Below are 23317 nucleotides of genomic sequence, written 5' to 3' on the forward strand. Positions count from 1 at the left end.
TTCAACAACATTAAAATGGTAAGAATTTTGGCTTTTTATGTGTTTTTATAACTATTAAATAAGCGGCCTAATCATAATATTAATCGCTAAGCCTTGGTTACTGTTACGTTTTCTTTAAACAAACAAGGTGGTTAATACCAGCTATAATTTACCCCCGAATTTTGAAAAGGGTCTAATAAAGACCTTTCAGTTGGCACAGTAATACGTCACACTGTCCTAGTTCTTACAGGGTTGTGACAACCATATTCTTTGGCATGATTAAACCCACCACCAATATGGCCGCGAAAATTATCTCAATAATCTTAGGTCCCCCTCCCTAAACTCTTCCATATTATAAGCCTACTAAAACCCAAATTTAGGTAATATTTGGTTTCTTTTTATATTCATTACTCAAATAAATAACCCATCCATTTAGTTTATGTAAATTATTTATTTATTAGGAGTCAGCTTAGAAACAACAAAAACAAAACTATTGTAAACAAAAAATGAATATTAATCAAAGATTTTGAAAAAAAAAAAAAAAAAATACAATACAAATTGGGAATGAAAACCTTTAAACATTCATTTCAAGCGTAGTAATAATAATATAATATAAGAAAAAAACAATACTGAAGCAAAACATCCGATTCAATCCCATTGCTTCCAAACCATCCCATCCGGTGGTTTAACATCCACTTTTTTCTTCTCAATATCTTTCCAATTTGTGCTTAAAACAGTTCCGCCAGATTCAGCCTAAATTATACAAATAATTAAGTTAATTAGTCATTTCAATGCATCTTATGTAATTAATGGATACTAACAAAAGACTTATTCATGGCCTTCTTGACATCATCGGACCCTTCAGCGTAAATCTTCTGGAAGAGTTGATTCAAAGCTGAATCTCCTTCCAATTTCTCAGCTTCTTCCTCTTTCTCTATTTGAACTGCCAACTTATCCCAATCGTGTTTAGCGGGGCAAGATGATGGATAAGTTGGAACAGGGTGATCATGGGTGGTTACAGCTACAAAGGGGCTTGCCATGATGATAGGGGGTTCATCTAGGGGTTTTTCCCCCTCTAAGGCAGACCAACGGATACCTACTAACTTTTTAAGCTTAATTTCCACCTGTTAATTAAAATAAAATAAATTTAATTTAAATTAAAAGGGAAATAATTTAAGTTACTTTAGTGGGGTATTGTTTCCATGAACTTTGGACATCTGATATTTCATGTAAGAGTGAAAGTTGAAGGTCATATGAGCTACCATCAGGGAATTCACCACTACATACTACCTAAAATATTAAAATTAGTGTAATTATTAATTTAATTATGATTAAAACATGGTTTTTATTGTTTTTTATCAATAGAGTAATATTTGCTGAGGGGGGTGAGACGTCATTGGTTTTTCAGCCAATGAAATTAACAAGCCAACAGATGGCGTCAACTTCTGGTGGCTATGGAGCTCATGTTAAATTCTGCCGCCAAAATGGCGAATGGGCGGAGTTTAATGTCACCCTCCCCATAACTGATATTACTCTATTTAATTTTGCTCCTACTTTTCTACTTTGAATATCAACTTTGATATTCCTCAATTTGGAGTTTCTTAGAAAAATAGTAACCACTACTTGAGACTCAGTTTGGTACCAATCGTGCCTAGAATTTATTTCCCCATTAATTAGACTACTTAATCGTCTGTAAAGTAATTAAAAATTCATTGCCTCACTTCAATTTCTCCACCAGGGGCGTTTCTTTGGAAACCTGCCAATCAGAAAGAGGTAGATGGCGTGAATGGGTTAAAATCTTAACAGTAAAGCCAATGGCGACAGTGGAAAACATCGACGAACTATACTAAAACCCACATAATGTCGAAATAAATTTGGATTAAATATTGTCTCACCTGTGACTGGTCATCCGTTGGATTATTTGGGTGAGTTTCTTGTAATCTGTAATCGAATAATACAAAAAAATATTGCTGTCAAGTAATTAAAAGTGCGGATTACCGAATACGTCGCTAATATAATTTTATAAAGAGTAAGTCCAAGGCTTAAGTAGGGTGTGAGGAATTTCGCAGTAAAACCACTTATTACTCGAAAAATAGTGTTAAAAAATGGTTTTAATTCCGCGTAAAGGTTTCATAGAAATTATAGACAAATATTAGAAATAGATTTACGATATAAAACGTACTTTTCCGTCTCGTTTAGCTCCATTATAGCGAATGAGGTCGTAAGCCTAATTCCAATACGTCTCTAATTAGTAAGATGATACGTAGATGGCGGTAGTGCCATGTGTATAGTTTTCGCGGATTTTTTTTTTAAATTTTGGCGGAAAAATTACCATATCGTCTCCAGAAAGTTACCCGAAGATGATTTAAAGTGTAGTTTTTAATGCTAAATTTTATCCTACCCGTTTGAAAGGATAAATAAGCTGAAATAGTTTTATTTAATTATAAATTTGAGCTGCTAATTAACATAAAATTAGTTCAACTACTGACATTAAGCATTTTTAAAGGTAAGTGTATTGTGATAATTTAAACTTTCGTATTTGCCAGATAACCAGGATTAGTTTTATTAAACTAATTAGAAAAACTGGTTTTTGAAATTTATACACACAATTAAGCCCAATTTCTTATATTATTAGTGGCAATTTTAAACCAGACCAATTTACACGCTAATTTAAACATCATAGGCTAGCATCCCACGCTAAAAACGTAACGTTTTTTCGTGATGTTTGACTCATTCACGAAATTGGCCCTCTAAAAAAATGCAGTAGCCAAAAGTTCAAACACCCTTAATAATGCACGGCGCCTCTAAAAAAGAAATCTAAATAGATCTTTCATGGCACCCTGTAAAAAATGAACTAATCACGTGCAGGAAGGATATACCAGCCAGAGCATCATCATTCGAGGCCCTGAGCTAAGCCTAAATACGTTAACTTTACATTACATACATAAACAAGTTCCTGTAACCGATTATCGAGTAGATAATCACTGAATACCTCCCTAAAAACGGTAACCTTTGAGCAAAATAAACACGAACAATAGAGAGTATAATCGTTTATAATACAAAAGTGGATCCGTACACAATGTAGTCAGTTTTTATCGGATTTTTTTTCGTATTTTTTATATTTATATTCTGAGGTTATAAATTATTCTATGGATAAATTTAGTATCTTGGTAATAATCTGGCGAACACAATTTTTGTTGGATGAGCATGTTTTATATTACCAAGGAGGTATTTACACCCCTGGAGTAGCATAGAGGATGTAATAGCCCAATTAAGTGAGGATTGTGATACCCAGAACAGTATAAATTTTGCTTAATTATTGATGTACAATTATTTTTAATGTATTATATCCAAAATTGTAATTATCTAACAGCGTTTAATATTTAATTCAAACTAAAATAAGAATCAGTGTGCATCGAGTCCCATCTCCGTTTATAAATCCTCCATGGCTATCTCCCCTTCCACATATTACTAAACGCCTGGAAAATGTTAAAGTGTATAAATTTGGAATTCATCTAAGAGGCCTAGAGCTCTGCTGTAACAGAGATCTAACCAAACCAAAAACCGGCATTACACTAAACGTTATTACCCTAAAAATGGGGGACACAGTTATCTCACACACACTCACAAGCAACAGTGTTGCCAGATTTGATTTCCTTCCACCCCCCTCCCCGTCTAGTAGCTGCTGCTATATAACCTGACCGTAACGGAAGAAGCCATTGAATGATGCTTGCACGCTTCTCCTATCAACTCGGTTGTCATGGTTACCGTTTCCCCTGGTTTCCCGCGTAATACGCAGGTGTGGAAACGATACTACGTCCATTGCAAAATGGGATCAGCCTGCCTAATATAATATCCAGTCCCCGTAGACATATGCCTTTTTTGAATCGTACGCATGCGTCAGACAGACTAGCGTGTGTTATTTACTTTTTTCTGATTTGTTTTTTTACATTTTTTTTTGTTATATTACCACAATCCACACTGTATACGAAACGTATGAATGATTTTCTATTCCTTACGTTTGGTGGGATTCATTTTAGTATTTAGGCTTAAGTCGTCCGTCAGAGAGGGACGGTTGGTTCTATAGATAAAGACGGTTTCCGCAATTATTATTCGCAGTCATTTGGCGCGTTGAACGCGCTAGAGACGTACGGACGGCGTTTGACGTCCCGGCTTAGCACTGTGTTCACTATTAGAAGCCTTTCTTTAGAAATGACGTGCGTAGCCTTCGCTAGCTCTAATCGAAATAGGCTTAGCAGTGACCGTTACTCGACACCTTCCAATAGTTTAGCTTGTTCATGGGACAATTTCGATGATAATTTTGAAGATGAGGGGTTGGCACCCCCGACGGTTGAAGAGTTAGAAGATGATATTCTGGAACCTCAAATAGATATCCCGTTATCGCGAAGTTTCATCTACGAAAATAGAGCCTCAAATTTCAGCAGGTCAAGTTCGGTCAAGTCCAATTTAGTCTACGGATTGTTTAATTGCGCCAAGTGTAAGATATGCTCGTGCTCCTTGGTTTGTTGGGTTCAAAAACGGTACAAGACTTTTAAAATTGGTAAAACGCGGGAGATACCACCGCGATCCCCCGATGTACCACCGGTTAAGATACCGGATGACGATGACGTCATCGAGGATTATTACGTCACGAATGAAGCGATTATTAGGGATAAATTGGAAAGGGATGACGCGAAACGTGATTCGGGTTGTCACGGAGATTCTAGTTTGTCCTATTCCTTTAATCCACACGAAGATTGGTCAGCAGCTGATAATTTAAGTTGGGATAATTCGGCCGACTTTTTGGACAGTTTTAGGAACGCGGTGCCTTATAGGACTATTAAGTACGTCTCGACACCCAAAAGATTGGACCATGATGATTGGATAAGCATTGATGAAGTAAGTTTCAATTTTTTTATTTTTTATTATCTTGAAAGGCTTATAGTTGACACGTTGGAATTGAATGTACTAGTCGATTCAATGGGTTTGTTAGATTTGAAGTGCTTGACATTTACAAACGTCAAGAAAAAAATATGAAGTGTCGCATCTATCTCGTCTAAGCCCGTAGGCAATTGTAACATTGTCATAAGATTAGGTTAAATATCTAGAGGTAGCTTAAACTCGCTATTTGCGTTGGATTGCAAAAGGGTAGCAGAATTGTTATTTGTATGGGTAGAGTAATTTGAAAATGAGATTAAATATTTATGGAATTTTGGTTCAAATTTAATTGTAGCAAAATATATCTAATTTAGCTAATTATTTGACAGAATAATTTAGAGGATTAGGTTAAATATTTAGAGGTAGCTTAAACTCTCTATTTGCGTTGGATTGCAAAAGGGTAATAGAATTGTTATTTGTAAGGGTCAAGTAATTTTGAAAATTAGCCATAAATATTTATGGAATTTGGCCCAAATTTAATTAATTGTAGCAAAAATTATCTAATTTAGCTAATTATTTGACAGAAGAATTTAACTTCATTGATTTATTTTTTCTGCAAAATAATTAGACCCAAACATTTATTGGGGTTTTGAAAATACTTGGATCAAAAACTTAGGTAATTTTGTACATACATCTGTGCAAATATATATATATATAAATAATTTAACATATTAATTGCACGAAAAAGTTATAGAATTATTCAAAATTAATTATTCAACCCCAAAATTAGACTAGAGAAGCACTCCAAGTACTAAAATACATATATTTTTCTTTTATATCTGAAATGAACTTTTAAAATTATGTCACGTTTATGCGCAATATAAAACCTTTACGACTATAGCCTAGTTCATATTAATTCCAAAGTGTATATCTATTTACCTATCCAACATAACCTATAACTTATCAAACCAACACCTGTACTATACTCATTTCCAAAAAAAAAAGCAAAAGAATCTATGATATTAAACTAAACCTACGCTCAAAGATAACCACGTTCAAAATTAATAAAAAAAAAAATGTTATCTCAAATAGTTAGGAATATCAAGTGCTAGTCATACATTTACTAGCAGTTGCAATAAATATTTCTTTCATTGATAATAGTTTTGAATCAGACTATGACCCTCCGTTAAAATATTACTCATTTTATTCATATATTATAGTTTGCGTGTTAACTTGAAATAAAATTGAATTACTCAGTCTAAATACAATACATTAACCGTCGCGTTGAAACGCAAAATTGAAATTCACGAATAAAAAATTATTATACATAATTTACTAAATATATATGTAATCCTTTAGCGGTTTGCTTTTGAGCTACGATTACCCTTGAGTAATCAACTCAATCACATCTTGGGAATTTTTGCAAAGCAAATCAAGGCGCTTAAACACTATCAAAAATTTAAAAAAAAAATAAAAAATTTCAAAGGGTGCATGCTTGCACAAATGGCAATTTAAATCCCATTAAACACTATCATCGAGTTCGAGGGCTTTCACTTTTTCTATATATATATATAAATATTTCGAGTAATGGCATTGCCATGGCTTCCTTATCGTAATTTTCAATAGACAAATAACATTAGGTGCTTGATCTTTATTAATTTGTTTAGTGCTTTCACCCTTCTCGGAAATGTCCGCGGAATTTCCCTCTTAACTATGGGTGCTCTTTTTTTTTTAAATTTAAGAATGTAGTTAGTAATTTTCGCGTTACACGCTTATTTACGATTTAGGAATTTCAGGAGGTTTTTTTTCGAAGTCCATCAGGGAAGAATTTGGCGCTCTTTCATTTCATTTTTTTTTCTTTAAAATTTGTGTGTAATAGTGTCGGTGTAGTGGCGGTTACATAAAAAGAATTTGTTAAGACTGAGAGAGAGAGAGAAAAATAAAGTTTGGGAATATAACGAAACGTCAACGACCCGTTTGCCCGAAAAACCAACCACCACCACCACCGGGGTTAACATTAACCTCGGTGAAATTACGGGGTGGTTTTTTTAAAAGGGACAATGAAATGAGATTGAGTAGAGCTACTTTTAAAAAAATAAGCTTCCATTTATTTTTATTTATTTTTAATCCGTTGTCGAGGTAATATAGTGTTTAATTTCGATTACTATAAGGTTTTTATAGTTTTAAATACTCAATTGAAAATATTTAATATGATAATGGATGTAGGGGCAGTATCCCTTTGAGGTTGTTGTTAAAGTAACTCACACCAACCAACTTTTCGTGAGAAAGTTTTAAAAACCGTAAGCTTTGACCGCAACTTTGGGTTTGACCCAATAATTAAGTGACCTTACGTATATTAAATGACCATTGCTTCTATTTTAAGTGGTTAGTAACACCCTTCAAACCCTAAAACGACATATTTGTCGGTTGAAACATGAATGGGAAATATGCTTTCAATTAATATTTCAACAATGAATATCGATTTTTCTAAAATACATTATCTAATTTCCATATATTTTTACACCAATTTCTTCCTATAGTTTCCCATATCCCATAGAATCTAAAAAAAAATACCGTTTCCTGAATATTTATTATTTTTTATTTTTTATTTAATTATACCAAGTTTCAAAAAAAAAAAAAATTAAAAATAATAATAAAAAAAATTAATTCATTTATTTATTTTCTAACTCTGGTTTAATAAATGACTTCAGTGTCTCTTTAATCGGGTGCGAGGCTGTATTTGTATCGTAATAGAATCTCCGTGCCGGATTCTTTTGATATTAAACTAGCGGAACAACTCTCTCTCCTCGATAGTTCTCGCTCTATCTATATGTATTTCAGAATTGAAATTACTATTTTAACCCCTGCAGCTTTAAACGTTTGTATCGACTCAGTTGACCTCGTGAGAAATCAAAAATAATACAGGTACCTCTCCAACGTCACCATTATCATAGGGAGGAGAAGCCAATTACGAAATATTAGAACAGAAAAACCCTTTATTCAGTATTCAACCAACCTCTAATACAAGGGACGATTTATTATGATCACAAAATTGTCACGCACCGGGTGCTGGTGCTGGGTGTCTCATCCCGTTCGTTAAAAAATCCAGTTGTTGCGAAATTTAAAACTGTACCCCTAGTTGGCCATTAAAATTGCCCGGGTCCAATTGGAAGGGGTGTAGGGTTAATTCAGTATTGTGGTTGAAGGGTTTTAAATGATAGCCGAGGATTCATTATAGGGTTCATTGATTTGAAAACAGAGGTTAACAGAGGGGAATTCGATGGCGAAGGAGTTTATCTTAAACATGTTTCGAAACATTTCAAGTATTTACCCCTCTCTAAATGTTTTATCTATTAATGCAGTCCGTTTTGCTAATAATGGTTGATATCATGAGGAAGTGGATATCAGCAAAAATTAGTGATTCGACCACTAAAATTCCGTTTTGTTGAAAGTGCATGCAATTAAAAATCAGTGGTTGCGTTAATTAATTTACCTACTAATTCTCAGGCAAAACAAATACCTATTACTTATATCATAAGTTTATGAGATATGTTCCATAAGTATGCTTCGTAATGCTACTAGAGACTTAGAGCTCGAGATAACTAGTTCGAGAACGACAAGCGAGAATTGAAGTCCAAAACTCCGTGGTTAATTTTGCAAGACTTCCATCTAGTTCCTATTTAGTCTCTACTAAGCCTTTGACAGCGCCTTACCCCGAATCTATGACCTACCTAGGTCATGACAAGCTCCAGTTTCTAAGTTACCAATGACAAACTTATGGAATGAACATATCTTATGAACTCACGCTTATATTGCGCGGTTTTCAACCAAAACTTTAATGATTTGTAAATGTTTCAGGTCGACGATTTGCTTCCACCAAGTGCCCACTCATCGCCAAAAACGCTTAAAAAGACCCATCAAGGTTTACAAGTGGTAAATCGCGTATTAACGACAACCACTTTAACGCCAACGAAGCAATACCCCGTTCAAGTCACTTTAAAACCTCAAATACCTCCAAGTCCAACAACGAAGGCGACGAACCTCAATTCGACCAGTCGACGTCACAGCCGCGAAGAACGATGGGAAAGGTGTAAGCCTCAATGTAGACCTTCTTCCAACAGTCTTAGGAAAGTTGCCATCGGACATAGAAGGATAGAACGCCTTAAAGAAGACGTGGCCGAAGTCAGATCCCAAATTGGATTGGCCTTGAAGTTGTGCGAACAAGTAGAGTCTGAACTAAACGACATGCGACAGGAAGAGACGTTTAAATTAGTCAGACCAAGCCAAATGAAGTCGTTGTACCATCGTAAAGTGCCCGATGATTGTTACGTTTGGGGACCATTAGGACCCGGGGTTTTAAGAAACGGGTATCATCCCAATGATTTTTGGACTAGACAGGAACCACCCAATTGGTTAAAGACGTCGGCTCAACACAGGGTTTTTGTAGAAGAAATGAAGTACCATTTTAAATGGCAACAGTTTGCCCATTAGTCTCTTTTTCGTTTTGTTTTTCTTCGAAATATTCAGGCGGGTTTCAAAATGCATTGATTACTAATTTGAAACCTTTACACGTGGACCTACATGACAACAAACACGCGGCGTGAGTTTATTTAGTTATCCCTTGAAATTGTAACATGATAAACGATGCTATTGTTGTTGGAAACAACTAAAATTGGTATTTTCCAATATTCTAAAGGACTACTTTTAAAGGCAGCCTAAAATGTTTAACGCGAAAGAAGGTAAAAAGCGCGGAATACTTGCAATATCTTAACACACTCGAGATTTAAGAAGATAATAGCTCGAAGAAGCCATACACTACCACCAAAATTGACGTCAGTTTTTCAAGGACTATTACCTCTTCTTCGAATTACAGAGATTTATCCAACCAATGCTGCTACTGTAAGGTTATTTAATTGCTTTCTTGGTAAAGGAACAATTTGAATTGTGAATATACACGTAAGAATTGAATTTATTCTTGGGTACGCAAGTACGGTACATAAACGCCTCCATATTGGGTTTGGTTAGTGAGTCAAATTCTAAGTAATATAATTTTAATGATCTTTTTTGGGTGGGCTTTAACATATCCCAGACAGAAGAAATAGGCCTAAACAAAGCTCAGTCCGTTGTTAAATTGCTATATCCATATCCGCCCGTGTTTCTACTGAACCGTTATATTCAAAAATTCCAAGAATTAGTGAGGTTAAGTAATGGGCAGATGTTCGAGCATTGCTTAATCTCTCCATTAAACGTTATACTATAATAAAATGAGGCTCCCACATTTTTAATTGTAAAAACTGCAAGCGCTACCTTTATCTATTTATAAAGGTAGATGATAATGTGGTTCCGTTATCAGAAAATATTGGGTAAAATCCATTCTTCATTGAGTTGGTGATGTTGCTAACCTAAAAGAGAGGAATTTTTTAATTTCACTTTAGGTCTAGATTAGAGTTAGACACTCGAAAGGTTTTAGTGAAGTGATTAGTTTACGAATATGAAGGGAAAGTGAAACAGCACCCGTAAACCTTTGTGATAAAGTGGGTGTGAATTGTAAGATGGTGTACGTCGAATTAGGCTTAATGTGTAGGTCGAGTTAGGCTTAATGTTTTGATAGGTGTTGGTTGAATTTAGGCTTAATATCTAGAAGATGTCGGTTGAATTAGGCTTAGTGTCTAGAAGATGTCGGTTGAATTAGGCTTAGTGTCTAGAAGATGTCGGTTGAATTAGGCTTAGTGTCTAGAAGATTTCGGTTGAATTAGGCTTAGTGTCTAGAAGATTTCGGTTGAATTAGGCTTAGTGTCTAGAAGATGTCGGTTGAATTAGGCTTAGTGTCTAGAAGATGTCGGTTGAATTAGGCTTAGTGTCTAGAAGATGTCGGTTGAATTAGGCTTAGTGTCTAGAAGATGTCGGTTGAATTAGGCTTAGTGTCTAGAAGATGTCGGTTGAATTAGGCTTAGTGTCTAGAAGATGTCGGTTGAATTAGGCTTAGTGTCTAGAAGATGTCGGTTGAATTAGGCTTAGTGTCTAGAAGATGTCGGTTGAATTAGGCTTAGTGTCTAGAAGATGTCGGTTGAATTAGGCTTAGTGTCTAGAAGATGTCGGTTGAAATAGGCTTAGTGTCTAGAAGATGTCGGTTGAAATAGGCTTAGTGTCTAGAAGATGTCGGTTGAAATAGGCTTAGTGTCTAGAAGATGTCGGTTGAAATTGGCTTAGTGTCTAGAAGATGTCGGTTGAAATTGGCTTAGTGTCTAGAAAATGTAGGTTAAAATTAGGCTTAATGTTCAGAAAGTGTTGGTTGAATTTTTGTGACTAATAATGTTAGCTTACTATGAAGTTTAGCTTAAAGGTTTTCAATTGTGCGTTTCACTTTTTCTTTACAATTATATAAACTCTGGCATCTAGATTCAAGATAAACTAATAAATTTCCAATCTTAAAATGGACTCAATTTATCGTTAAACCCAATCCAAATGTACGTCCCTTTCAATCGTGTTAATTGTTGTTATAATCAGTGAATCCATCCACCCCCCTCATATTCACGTTAGCTTTATTAGTACTACAAAATAATATTCATCTAGCAGCAAAACATACAAAGAGTACATAACACGTATTGCGTAACATTTCCTTCCACCACCGCAGAGAAAGCGCGCGAAATGTTTTGGCGTGGTTTTTGACAGTTTAATGACAGAAGGTATAACCATAGTATAGGCGATAATTACAACTATGGTAATTTAGGTTAACATTACAATGAAGAAGCACCTTCACCTAAATTTTTGGCTTTTTCTTCCCTTACCCGAATTGCATGGTTAACCACGACTGAGAAAAATTGAATGAAAAAGAAACGTATGTGTTTGTACCCTCGATAGGCGTTGAATTCCATAGTTCTATCTATTCCACGTCGTTTTTTTTCTTCTGAAGGTTTAGGCCTAGTGACATTAATATAATTCCAAATTTTCTAATATATTAAACAATTTAGAAGTCAAATTTTTATAACCCAAAATAAGTACAGATCTAAACTTTGCGAAAACGGTTCTAGCTAGGGGTATGTAAATAATCAAATATTTAGTAGGTCTCAAAATTTAAAGGCGTGTAGGTCATCCATGTGTAGGTATAGCGAAGGTCACGTGGTTTATAATATGCTAATTTAAAATAAATATCAAAATTTCTTAAAAGTTTAAATGTTTTAACTAGAAATTTAAGAATTTAAAATGACGTTGATTGCGGTTTAAACGCATATCTGCGTATTACGTAACGTTGACTAGGCGTAAGTCACGTGACCTTTGAAGAATAGTTGTTTTTCATAAGGATAGAGGCCTATGAAATGCCCAATAATTTTAGAGAGCTTAAACGTGAACATTTTGAATAAATTTTATCGATAATTGTCCGAATTGCTTAAGCTAATGATTTAAGCTAATCCTGAAAGTTTTGACCTTTAAAGCCCAAAATTTATGACATAACGATATTATTACTTGCCCAAACGTCGTTAAAATTTCTTAAGCATCATTTTTTTTTAATGTTCAAAGGCGTTAAAACATTTGAATAACGAAATATTCTAAAGCTATTATGTCATGTTGCTCAATTACAAATCTTCAATGAAATTGATCACGAACTCACGAGAAACATTTAGTTACGCTAGAATGTTTGAAAATACCACCAAAGTATAAAATAATTTTATGGAAATTAAATTGAAGGTTAAATTTCTATAGACCGATAATTGCAATTGCAATTTCTTTGGTGATGTGATCACGTTGAATGAAAAACATAAGAAAAAGCAAAATAAATTCTTCCATTTTATAATAATAATAAAAAAAGACATTTTAAAAATACTAAACTCGAGCGGGAAACACAAGAAAAATGGCACAATTTTTTTATTATTAAACAAAATAGTGATTTTCAAATTATATATATAAAAAATTATTATAAATAAGTGTTTTTAATCGTGGAATTTTAACATATTACGTGGGCAATTTTCTAGTCAAATTTTATAACAATGAAGGTCGGGGGCGTTTTATAAAACATTTTTTATATATAAAAATAACGAAAAACAAAAAACAGCGGTGGTTTGAAATTTCCTAATTCCTCTCACGTTTTATTATAACCTTATCTTTAATATTAATATTAAAAAAAAATAAATAAAAACCTAAATTTCCTTTACAAGTAAAAATTGCAATAAAACCAAAAACCCAATAAATGAAAAGAGAAAAAAATTGTGCCTTTTGATTATAAATTTACAATAAAATAGCGTATATGCAAATTTCGCGACTTAATTTTTTTTAATTATTTTTATTTAAATAATTAAGAAATAAATTTACGCTGTGTTTTTCCTGTTTCAATTTTTTACGTATGGTTTATTAATTAGAAAATTTTATTTAATTGGAATATTTTTTTTAGTGTTTGTGTGATTTGGGGCTATGAACCTTTCGCGATAAATTTGAGATAAGATTGTCATTTTTTTTGAAGGTCTAAATTCAATTTTAAACGTGGTTGACATGAGGACATTTTAAATCTAGTCGGGCCATAACACACCATCGCGCTTTAGTCGTCACGTAGGCCAGAATTTGACTCGGTTTGTTTGTCAAATATTTCGCAACTCCCCAAAAAAAAAAACATCTATGACTAAAAATATCTTTATTCAGTTATTTTAAGTGAAATTACGTCATCCTGACTTAAATCTAAATTAATATAATACCAGAGTTAATTATTTTTAATTCTAAGGTGCTTTAGGGGTTTTTATATTTAAATAATCGAACTTGAAGGTTAAAGGTCATTCCGTAAATTCGTAATTTAATTTTACGCTTTTTAGAATAAATAAATAAATAAATAGAGGAATTATAGCGTAGCCTCTTCCTTTGAAAGATAAAAAGATTTACCTCTTCTTTGACTAATTGGATATGCAAATTTTAATCCCTCTCTCTTCAGAGAGAGCTTAAGGTATGGAGGAATGCAACAGTTTTTCATTTAAATTAATGGTTAATAGTTGAATTAAAACTTCTAGTGTTTATTTATCTAATATAAAACCAGCAATTTAGATTATACATTTTAACTAAAAAATTTTATCACAAAATTAATTACGTTTTTATTTCATTATCCCTTTGAAATAACCTTGAAATAATAACAAAACAATGACGTAAGACTCTTGTTGACAACGTAGAAGGTGAAGAAACCATTTAACTAAAATATTAAAATAGACTCGTGTGAAAGGACAGTTTCAAAACACCAAAAAAAAAATTAAATAATAAAACAACACCCCAATATTTTTAATTACAACCTCCACATTTAAGAAAATTTTCTTTAATTATGTTTTAGGGTGTGAAAATATCTTAAATAGAAAAAAAGGGGTTTAGTTTTCTCTGTACTCTAAAAAAACTCTTCCTAATAAGGAAATATTAATCATACCATCTCATCCCCCAAGATATTAATAAAATAATAAAATAAAAAAAATAATAATTTCAAGACTGAGTTGTATGATATGACATTTTCTTTCTCTAATTGCGGAAACAGACTTTACCCACCCTTTGTCCTCAAAATTTTCTTCTATTATTTCAAATCTAATTAAGCTAATTAATTAGTCTACTAAGCTTAATTTAATTATTTAATGAGGAATACCGCTACTTTAGTAAGACCGTAAAATGATGATTGGAGAAATGTTTTATTCTAATTCCTGGCCTCAAAACACTCTTTCGGTTAATTGATACGCTAATTAGCTCTATTTATGCTAATTTATGTGCGCTGTATTTTCTAATTGACCCCTGGCTAACGTTAGTTTTTATTTTTAAACTAGATATTAAATCAAATACTAAATTTAAATTTAGAATTAAATTTAATACGGTTTGATAATGTGTGAATTAAAATAATTACCTCAATTATACTATAAATAACTTTTAGAGAGATGAATATACGACGTATTTAAATTATTGTTTATAACATCAGATTTTCCCAAACAATGGGGGAGGAGTCGTAAAGTTCAAAGGTCGAATTAAATTATATTTTATAAGCTTTAATTATAATTTATTAAATCAAACCTTTGTTAATCAACATAATTATTTTCGCTTATTTTAAAAATTGGGCCTGCTTAATTATCTAGATTACATAAATAAAGATATTAACCTTATTTAACTTTAATTATCACTTACATTCGCAATTATTTTTTCTTTAACAATCGAAGCAAAATTTAATTGTGAATTTAAGATCTATAGTTCGATTAAAAAAATTCAAGTCAGATTTCCGTTAAATTGAACCTTTTTAATAAAAAAATATATAAAATTTATTAAATTCTTTTTTTTTTACTTAAATTTAAAGAATATTAGTTCACTATCTCTTTAAATTTAGGCGTTAATGAAAAGCGATTGAACCGTGAAATGAAATAATATACGCAATAAAAAGGATGTATATAGATTATATATATTCACTGTTTTTAATGATACATTTGGAAAAAATATTGAAATGAAAATCTAGTGTTCAATATTCATTTTCACACTGCCAAAGACGCGTGAACTTTGACCTCGTTTTCAATCTTTTATAATAATATATATACATAATAATATCAAAACATCTAAAAATATATATATATTTATTCAGTGGGTAGATTCCCACCATAAAAAACACCACAGGGTTCGAGCCCAGTAATATTGAAATATCGTGACGTCATATCATATATCACGTGTTTGCTATACACGTCACGAAGTCCTAAATATTATATATGTTATTATTATATATGTATATATATATATATATATATATAAACTAAGGGATGCCATTGTTCTAGGATGGAGGGACCACCAAATAGTCATTTTTCAAAAAAACAATAAAAAAGAAAACCAAAAGCAAAAATGAAAAAAAAAAATAAAAAAACCCAAAGTAAATTTCGTTTTTCTTTTGTATGTCAAGACCCTAACCTAAAATATCGTATTTGACCCGTGAAAAAGAAGTGTTTCACATTTTTGTAAAGGAATCTAGCAAAGGGGAATGTTTTTTGAAATTATATTTTGTTACATTTATTTCAAGAGACTGTCAGCTCTTTAATTAATAATTGCAAGCAGAAGTAAATAAGTATTATATACCCATTAGTATGACACTGGTGGTACGTTGGTACATCTCTAACCTAGGCCGCAGTCACAAATGTGAACTGTTTTCACTTACGGAAATTTGTGTTTTCCAAGCCAGTATATATAGTAAGGTCGAAAATGCATCACCTTTGCCACAAAACTATGACTCTCTAAGTTGTGACAACGGTGAACTGTCACAACGCAAATTGTTTTGTATGACACTGGTACGTTTGTACGCCTCTAACCTAGGCCGCAGTCACAAATGTGAACTGTTTTTACTATGGAAATTTGTGTTTTCCAAGCCAGTATATATAGTAAACTCGAATGTATATCATAATTTTCATAAAACTGTGACTCTCTAAGTTGTGACAACTGTAACGCAAAATAATTTGTCACGACCTACTGAATGAAGCCTTCTGTGCTAGTGCTAGAATTTTCCATTTCTGGCATAAACAGTAATATATATCAATTAAAATGTGACATAGTTTCACAAACACGGACAATATGGCATGCTAATCCGAAAAATTAAATTTGTGACACTTAAGAATTATATTACTAATGTTAGTAATAGTCGTACACTTTTCGTTAGTGTGTTACTAAAAGGTTTTCTTCTAAAGCAAACGAAAGATTTGATTAAAATCTTCCATCTACAATCCCGAGTGTCAAGAGTGTTTTGATATAAATTATGTATGTATAACAATTTCATTTTTTTATGTAGCCCATATATTATATTTCTTTTACGTCATTTAGTTATTATGTAGATGTAACAAATTGTTACATATTCTTTTAGAGAAAAAAGAAAAATGATACATTATATATGTATAAAAAAATTAATAAATAACAGCGGGTCTGTTAGTTAAGAGTGTTAAGAGTGAATTAATTAAACACGTTCATAAATAAGTGTTGAATTATAATTTATATATATATAGCAATAAATGTATTTGCACGTTTATAAAAACCTGGAAAATTTTATTTTTATTATGCAATAAGATGTTTAACTAAGTGGTAGTTTTATTATTATTATTATTATTTTTGGGTAAAGTTTTTAAAATTTAATTATTTCTTTTTCAGATTTTTCCGGTGTTGTTTTCGTTGGGATGACCTCATCTGCCTCCGGGGACACGGGTCAAAATGAAAGGTGTGACAATACGAACACCAACACCACCACCGCAATTCAAAGACAGTACCATAATTACGTGACGTCACCAACTACATTCATCATGAAGAATATAAGACGTATTGTCTCGTGGATTACATCCAGGTTAGACTAAAGAATCATTTATATTTTTGTCTCGCATGCAAATTTGGTTCAAATTATTGTTAACAATGCTGCAAACTGAGCTGAACGTTTTTTTTTTTCAAGCCTAAATTGCAGTAGAATTTATGATAGTGTACATAGTTGAAACTTGTTCAATTAAGGCTTATGCTGCGTATTCTGATTCGTTAACCTTAATTAAGTTCAAGTGTTCAAATAAGGCTTAAAAATATTGGAAACTGAGCTGTACATTTATTTATTTATCCAATCCTGAATTGCATTAGAAATAGTAGCGTACAATGTTAAAAATTGTTCAATTAAGGCTATATTCTAATTCGTTAAAATTAATTAAGTTTAAGTTTTCAAATAAAGCTTAAGAGTTGCATCTCTAAGCTCAAATTGTGTTCAAAGAGTTAACCTTTCCCTCTGCAGTATCTTACTTGACCAATGGTCATGCAACAAAGGGGAACATCCAAAAATAAAAGTAGTGTTGATGAACTTCACCTTAACAAGAGTATATAGATAAAGGGGGGAGTAAAATTGAAGACATTAAGACAAAGTAACCCATATATTTAACCCCGTATAATTTTAAAGATAAAAAAATCCATTAAAAATCGCCCAAGGTTAACCTTGATTATCCCCTGAAAAAAAAAACTAAATTAATAATAAAAAAAGAGAAACCCTTTTTTCTCTCTTTCTTTCTTTCTTATAAACAATTGATTGACTCTAAAGATAAAAGGCGCCGCTCATAGTAGCGAAACCATCCTTTTATTCTTGTAAGTTTTTAACATACAAGATTACTCGCTTACGTTTTTCGACAATTTCTCCGTTAACCTTCATTTAACGTATAATCTAAATTGGGACAATTTTCCATCAAATTTATATACATTTTTTTTTATTTCACTTTAGACATCCCCTGAGAAAATAAAATTACAATGGAATTTTTGATGGAAAAAATATAGGTTGGGCCGCGAAATTATTAGACTATAAAACTCAACTCAGACAATGGCCCTTTTTTTTACTTTACTATATTTTTTATTCAAACTTTGAAATAAAACAAAAGTGAATTAACAATAGCTCGAAACAATGAAAAACGCGAGCTTCGACTAGGCCTACGTTTCGTTGTTATTCGGGACAATTGTCAGATACCTAGCTAGCTTTTTTTTTTTTTTTTCATTTTGCTATTCGGAATTTTTACCACACCGGAAATTCGACGCTAGGTACTTTTTGTGTTTTGTTTTCCCCCACAATATTTTTGTATCCATCTTCAGTTTTCAGTTTAGTTGTGGTGGACTAGTTGTATCTTCCCATCCTAATCTCCACGTTTCCGGTTCTGTTTTTATTTTATTATTTTTTTTTACCGCAACGCCCTCTTTTGTTGGAATTTATACCGTCAGGTGGCGCCTTTGTATGGGAGGTATCGAAGCGTATCTGTAATCACATAATTTTAATTGCGGGATTTGATAAAAGGTGACAGCACTTTACATAGTTTCGCCCTTGGGTATAATTTCGTTTCATTCAAGGTAAAAACTTAGAAAGTGACTGTATAGATTCGCCAAGGTTATGTAGGAATATTTTAACGGTTTTTTTTTATTAATGGGACTGCTGGTTCTTTTTCCCCAATCTCTAGTCAATCAATAATTGATGAACAATCGTCTGCTTATATTTTTTAATTCATAAGATGAGGTAGAAACGTAGAAAAGTCGACCTGGGAGGAAAGAAGTGATGGAGCAGTAATGAATGTCTCCAATGGTACCTTCGGAACGCCCCCATCCGTCGTTAGGCGATCGTTAAGTGCCGCCACCTAGCGCCATTGTACTTCATTTTTTAAGACACAGGGGGCACCCTCGACGTTTTCGTGCCCTACAAGTTACAACTCTACCCACCGAAACGCTGAGCATGCTGGGAAGACTTCATTGTAGTTCGGTAGATGGGGGTGCACTCTGAAACGTTATAGGTATGGAGATTACCGCTCCATTCCGCTCTTCTTCATGGGTTGAAACATACATGATTGGTTTAGTCTTTATAATAAGGGCTCTTGCATTAATCTTATAAAAGACATCGATATTGTTAATGTCATCTGCTACGTTTATTTACAGTTTGATTTTGACCAATAAAAAGGTTCTGTTTGGTATTGTTGTGCAATTAGAAGGCATATCTTATCGTGAAAACTCTCTTTTAACGTGACATCATTAAGGCAAAGAAAGATACAAATATAAATTGTCATTTCAAAAAAATAAAAAAATAAATAAAACTTTCTAAGTACATTAGCAATTTTCGACAGTAATATATGGCGCGAGGTCAAATTACCCGCATTTTCTAGGTTAAATATTAATCCCCAATGCTATTACCACCATCCCTCGTACCTATAGTATAGGCAGGGTTTAGGCTAATTATTAAGGTATACTATAGGAAAAATAACATTAAGTGACAAGGCTCTATTAAAGCGGCCTCACTTCGAGACAGTTCATGACTAACTTTATAGTGTTAGATTGGATAGAGATCGAGCTAGGCGTGTTACCGGGAAAAGTTAAAATACAATTTCTATGAGGGTTTATACAAAGACTCCATCTTAAACAATTTTTCTAACCTAGATTCTAACCTTCTATGGGTTGTTGAACAATAGTGTTTTCGATTTCTAACTAATGTGTTACGAAAAATATATGATATCACTTTTCAATGGAAATGGATGACCCTCAAAATAAAGTCGTTAAGAGGCGAGTACTCTCTTAACTATTATTGACTGTTATTGTCAGGTTTAGTCTATGGAGTTCATAATTGCGAGTAAATCATTCAGTGTAAACGAGAAATAAATGCGATGTCAGATCGTTAGGATCTGCGTTTTATTTTGTACATAAATTCAGTATCATTCGGAACCATTTCCATTTTAGCGCGAAATTGTCACGTGGATTGTGACGTGATTTCAGTCGGAATATTTAGGGAGATTAAAAGCATTAGTACAGCCAAGAAGTGATATCTAGTTTATTAGGGAGAAGGTTTAAGTTACCCAAGTATTCGCGCGCCATAGTCCCAGTCCCCCTTTCAAAATACAAGGGGGGACGTAAAAGGAGGCCGGGCTATTTCGCCTCTCCTCAGTCGGAAAATACAAGTAATTTTCGTCATTCGCGTCGCGCTGACGTGAGTTTTCAAGAACCAATGAGATGCATGCTGGTTGTAATTTAGTGGCGGGGATTACCTCCGGACCTACTATACGTTTGGACTGGAGATAAAGCCAGAAATATGGGGTGAATTTATACCTTTTCCCTAATAAACTAGATATCACATCTTGGTACAGCCATGAGTTCATAAGATGTGTTCCATAAGTTTGTCACTGGTTACTGAGAGCTTGTCATGAAGTGACGTAGGTCGTAGATTCTCCTAAATCGACGCCTAATAAGGCACTGTAAAAGGCTTAGTACAGATTCGAATATGTTTTACTCGTGTTATTCACTCATGTTATTAAGTAGTTTTGTAGCATGTGATGGGAAACATTGTGGTAAACACTTCTAAAGAAATATTTTTTTTCTATTTTCAATGTCTTTAGTAAAGATATATTTTCACCGATGAACTTACTTCGTTATTGAGGGAAAGGGAAAACCCTTCTTTAATTTACCAGCTTTTAAACTTTATTTTTGGAAATAAGTCTATAAGGCCATTAACAATGTAAGGGTATTTATGACAAGATTTATTTGTTTTTATTGAAGTTTCCAGGAAGTTAAGCTCTTCAAGGTAGAAATACATTTCTGAAGTTTTTTTTTTTAAATTTTATCATAACCCTATACTTTCCCTAAGTATGGGTCTGCAGAACGAGCTTGTCCATGTCAGACCAAATTGAATATACCAAGAGTATATAATGTTATACACTACTCCAAAACCGAAACGGAATAGAGGCATGACCAACAGTGATTTTGCTTCCTTCGACAAGTCCAATTAAGGACTAGACGGGTAGTGATAGAGAGCAGGCAGGCTATCATGGTGTCTGTTTCCATGGAAACGTCTCTTTACGAGAAATATGTTCATTGGCACGAGACGCCCTCTACAATTTATGATGAATGACATAAGTGCTCGTAGCAAATATTAGACCATACTTATTGGGAGTATGATAGGCTAATGATATTATAATATCCCAGGAAAAAATTAAAATAATTTAGGCATATTATAATTCACATTTCGTCAGAATTTGAACTAAATTTTATGAATTAAATTAAAAATTTATCGTAAAATCTATGAAATTTTGACATACCTTGGTTTAGTTTAATCATTTTATGAATAGAATTTTTATTTTTATTTAGATTTGAGTTCAGTTGTAAAATGGGGTCTAACTATGGGAGTTTCTCGTAAAATTTTAACTGTAGTAAAATTTATACATTTTTTTTTGTTTCAAAATTTTATCTACTTAGCATTGGTAGACAGCTTGGCTCTATTTAAATTTTAAACAAGCTTGGCGGTTTTTTTAATGATTAAGCGCGGTTCTTAGTTAGTTCCACTTTTCTAGTTATTAAAAAAGAAAGACCTTTGAGTAACGAGTAACACGTGGACCACACCCTGAATACCAAACCTAAAACATACCCAATGACCCTAAAAAATCTGCGAAGGCGAGCATACAAAATGAATTAATTTAAATTTTAACTACTTAAACGGAAAGTACATGTTACATGTCACGAAGAGGTATTACACTATGACGTATATCTGTCCACGATTTTGCGTCTAAAATGTAACTCATATGACATTTTTCCGTCCAGGTCACTGTTTTCAAGTTAAGATGATAAGAAGCGATATCTAGTTTACTAGGGAGAAGGTATAAATTCGCCTCATTTCTACCTTTATCTCCGGTCCTAACGTAGGTCCGGAGTCAATCCCCGCCTCTAAATTACAACCAGAATCTCATTGTTTCTTGAAAACTCGCGTCAGCGCAGCGCGAATGACGAAAATTACATATTTCCCGACTGAGGAGAGGCGAAATAGCCCGGCCGCCTTTTACGTCCCCCCCTTGTATTTTGAAAGGGGACTGGGACTATGGCGCGAATGCTTAGGCATCTTATACCTTCTCCCTAGTAAAATGGATATCACTTCTTGACAATTATTTATAATTAAACTATACATTTTATGGTTTGATACTTGCATTGAACCGCGTTCACATCGTACATTTCATTTCCAGCTACCAATTTGGCTTAGAACTTCCCATACACTCCTAATTTTTCCAAACTAATAGTAAATTACTCAATTTCTAAGTATAGCTCAACTCTTGGTGATATAGTTACTATTGGTCCTAATTACCGTTGTATCATTATCACACCCTGACCTAGAATCTGGAATTAGAACCGTGCATGTCGCAAGCAGTTAAGATGACTAAATTAAGATACAAGCTAGGTGGGCCCGGTTTAATGCGAATTTTAAATCATGATTATTATCAAGGATAAAATTAATTCGTTCGCGTTAGCAAATAGCAATGACAGATATTTTGATTGCGAACCCATTACCATATTATCGTTAAACAATAGCGTGGAATAAATGAAAATTTTGATTATTTCAAAATTGGGAAATTTATCTAACTTTTTTATAACTCACCCGCATTTAAATCCAAGGGTATTTATTATATTATATGAGGGTTTTAGAAACACTTTCCCTACAAGGTTTACTTAACTCAATATCAAAATCAAAACTAACGTCCGTGATTGAATGGAAAACTTGATTCGATTAGAGCTTATATTGGTTTGGCGTGTCCCATTTTAGCATATGTCAAAACGGAACGGCCGGTTTATCATATCAACGATTGTCAATTTCCAAAAACAGTCAATTTCATAACCGCCATTAAAAAAATTCAAAAATTAATTACAAATTAATTTAAACAAATGCCACTAGATGCTCCCATAGTAAAGGGGTGGAGTTGACTGGCTCCGCTAAGCTTGGCAAAGGCTAGTTTTAGCGCCGCCCTCCCGGAGCCATTTACCTGCCATTGGCAAGGTAAAATTGGTGTTTAGAAGATTAGCCAGAGTGTTAGGGGCGCCACAGGAGTAATGGACTGCCAGTCCCTTCGAGTGAAACCATCAATTCTTAACTATCGTTCTGGAACTAACTCTCATTAAACCTTAGTGTTATACTTATGAAACTTATAACCTTATGATGACAACAAGAAGGGATATCTAGTTTACTAGGGAGAAGCAA

General features: G+C 33.2%; 3 protein-coding genes across 4 annotated transcripts in view; 2 read left to right on the plus strand and 1 right to left on the minus strand.

Moving 5' to 3' along the window:
• Window positions 1–410: 410 nt before the first annotated feature.
• On the minus strand, window positions 411–2245 carry Sgt1 (suppressor of G2 allele of skp1). Its single transcript, XM_089845734.1, has 7 exons — window positions 2162–2245; window positions 1875–1920; window positions 1701–1735; window positions 1534–1630; window positions 1162–1269; window positions 801–1103; window positions 411–732 (listed from the first exon to the last, which is right to left on the minus strand). Exons 1-7 carry the CDS (start codon window positions 2182–2184, stop codon window positions 628–630), a joined length of 717 nt encoding a protein of 238 aa, XP_089701860.1. The 5' UTR covers window positions 2185–2245; the 3' UTR covers window positions 411–627.
• cu (NADP/NADPH phosphatase nocturnin) overlaps window positions 1749–23317 on the plus strand; it is a 28365-nt gene continuing 6796 nt past the window's right edge. Inside the window, exons 1-2 of the mRNA XM_089845731.1 lie at window positions 1749–1904; window positions 16969–17158. Coding sequence (XP_089701857.1) covers window positions 16995–17158 — 164 coding nt within the window. The 5' untranslated portion in view covers window positions 1749–1904; window positions 16969–16994. The remainder of the gene's footprint in view (window positions 1905–16968; window positions 17159–23317) is intronic.
• LOC149654285 (uncharacterized) lies at window positions 2205–16855 on the plus strand. 2 transcript variants are annotated; one of them, XR_016370558.1, is made up of 3 exons: window positions 2205–4878; window positions 8716–9457; window positions 9554–16855. XR_016370558.1 is itself a non-coding variant. In XM_089845733.1 (2 exons), the coding sequence occupies exons 1-2, from the start codon at window positions 4192–4194 to the stop codon at window positions 9346–9348; spliced, it is 1320 nt and encodes a 439-aa protein (XP_089701859.1). In that variant the 5' UTR covers window positions 2205–4191; the 3' UTR covers window positions 9349–16855. The 2 variants fall into 2 exon arrangements, 1 of the variants encoding a protein (XP_089701859.1); XM_089845733.1 differs by having other exon boundaries at window positions 8716–16855.

Source organism: Phalangium opilio, unplaced genomic scaffold (genome assembly GCF_054372755.1).
Source record: "Phalangium opilio isolate 3A_F unplaced genomic scaffold, DU_Popi_V2 ptg000079l_1, whole genome shotgun sequence".
NCBI lineage: Eukaryota > Metazoa > Arthropoda > Arachnida > Opiliones > Phalangiidae > Phalangium > Phalangium opilio.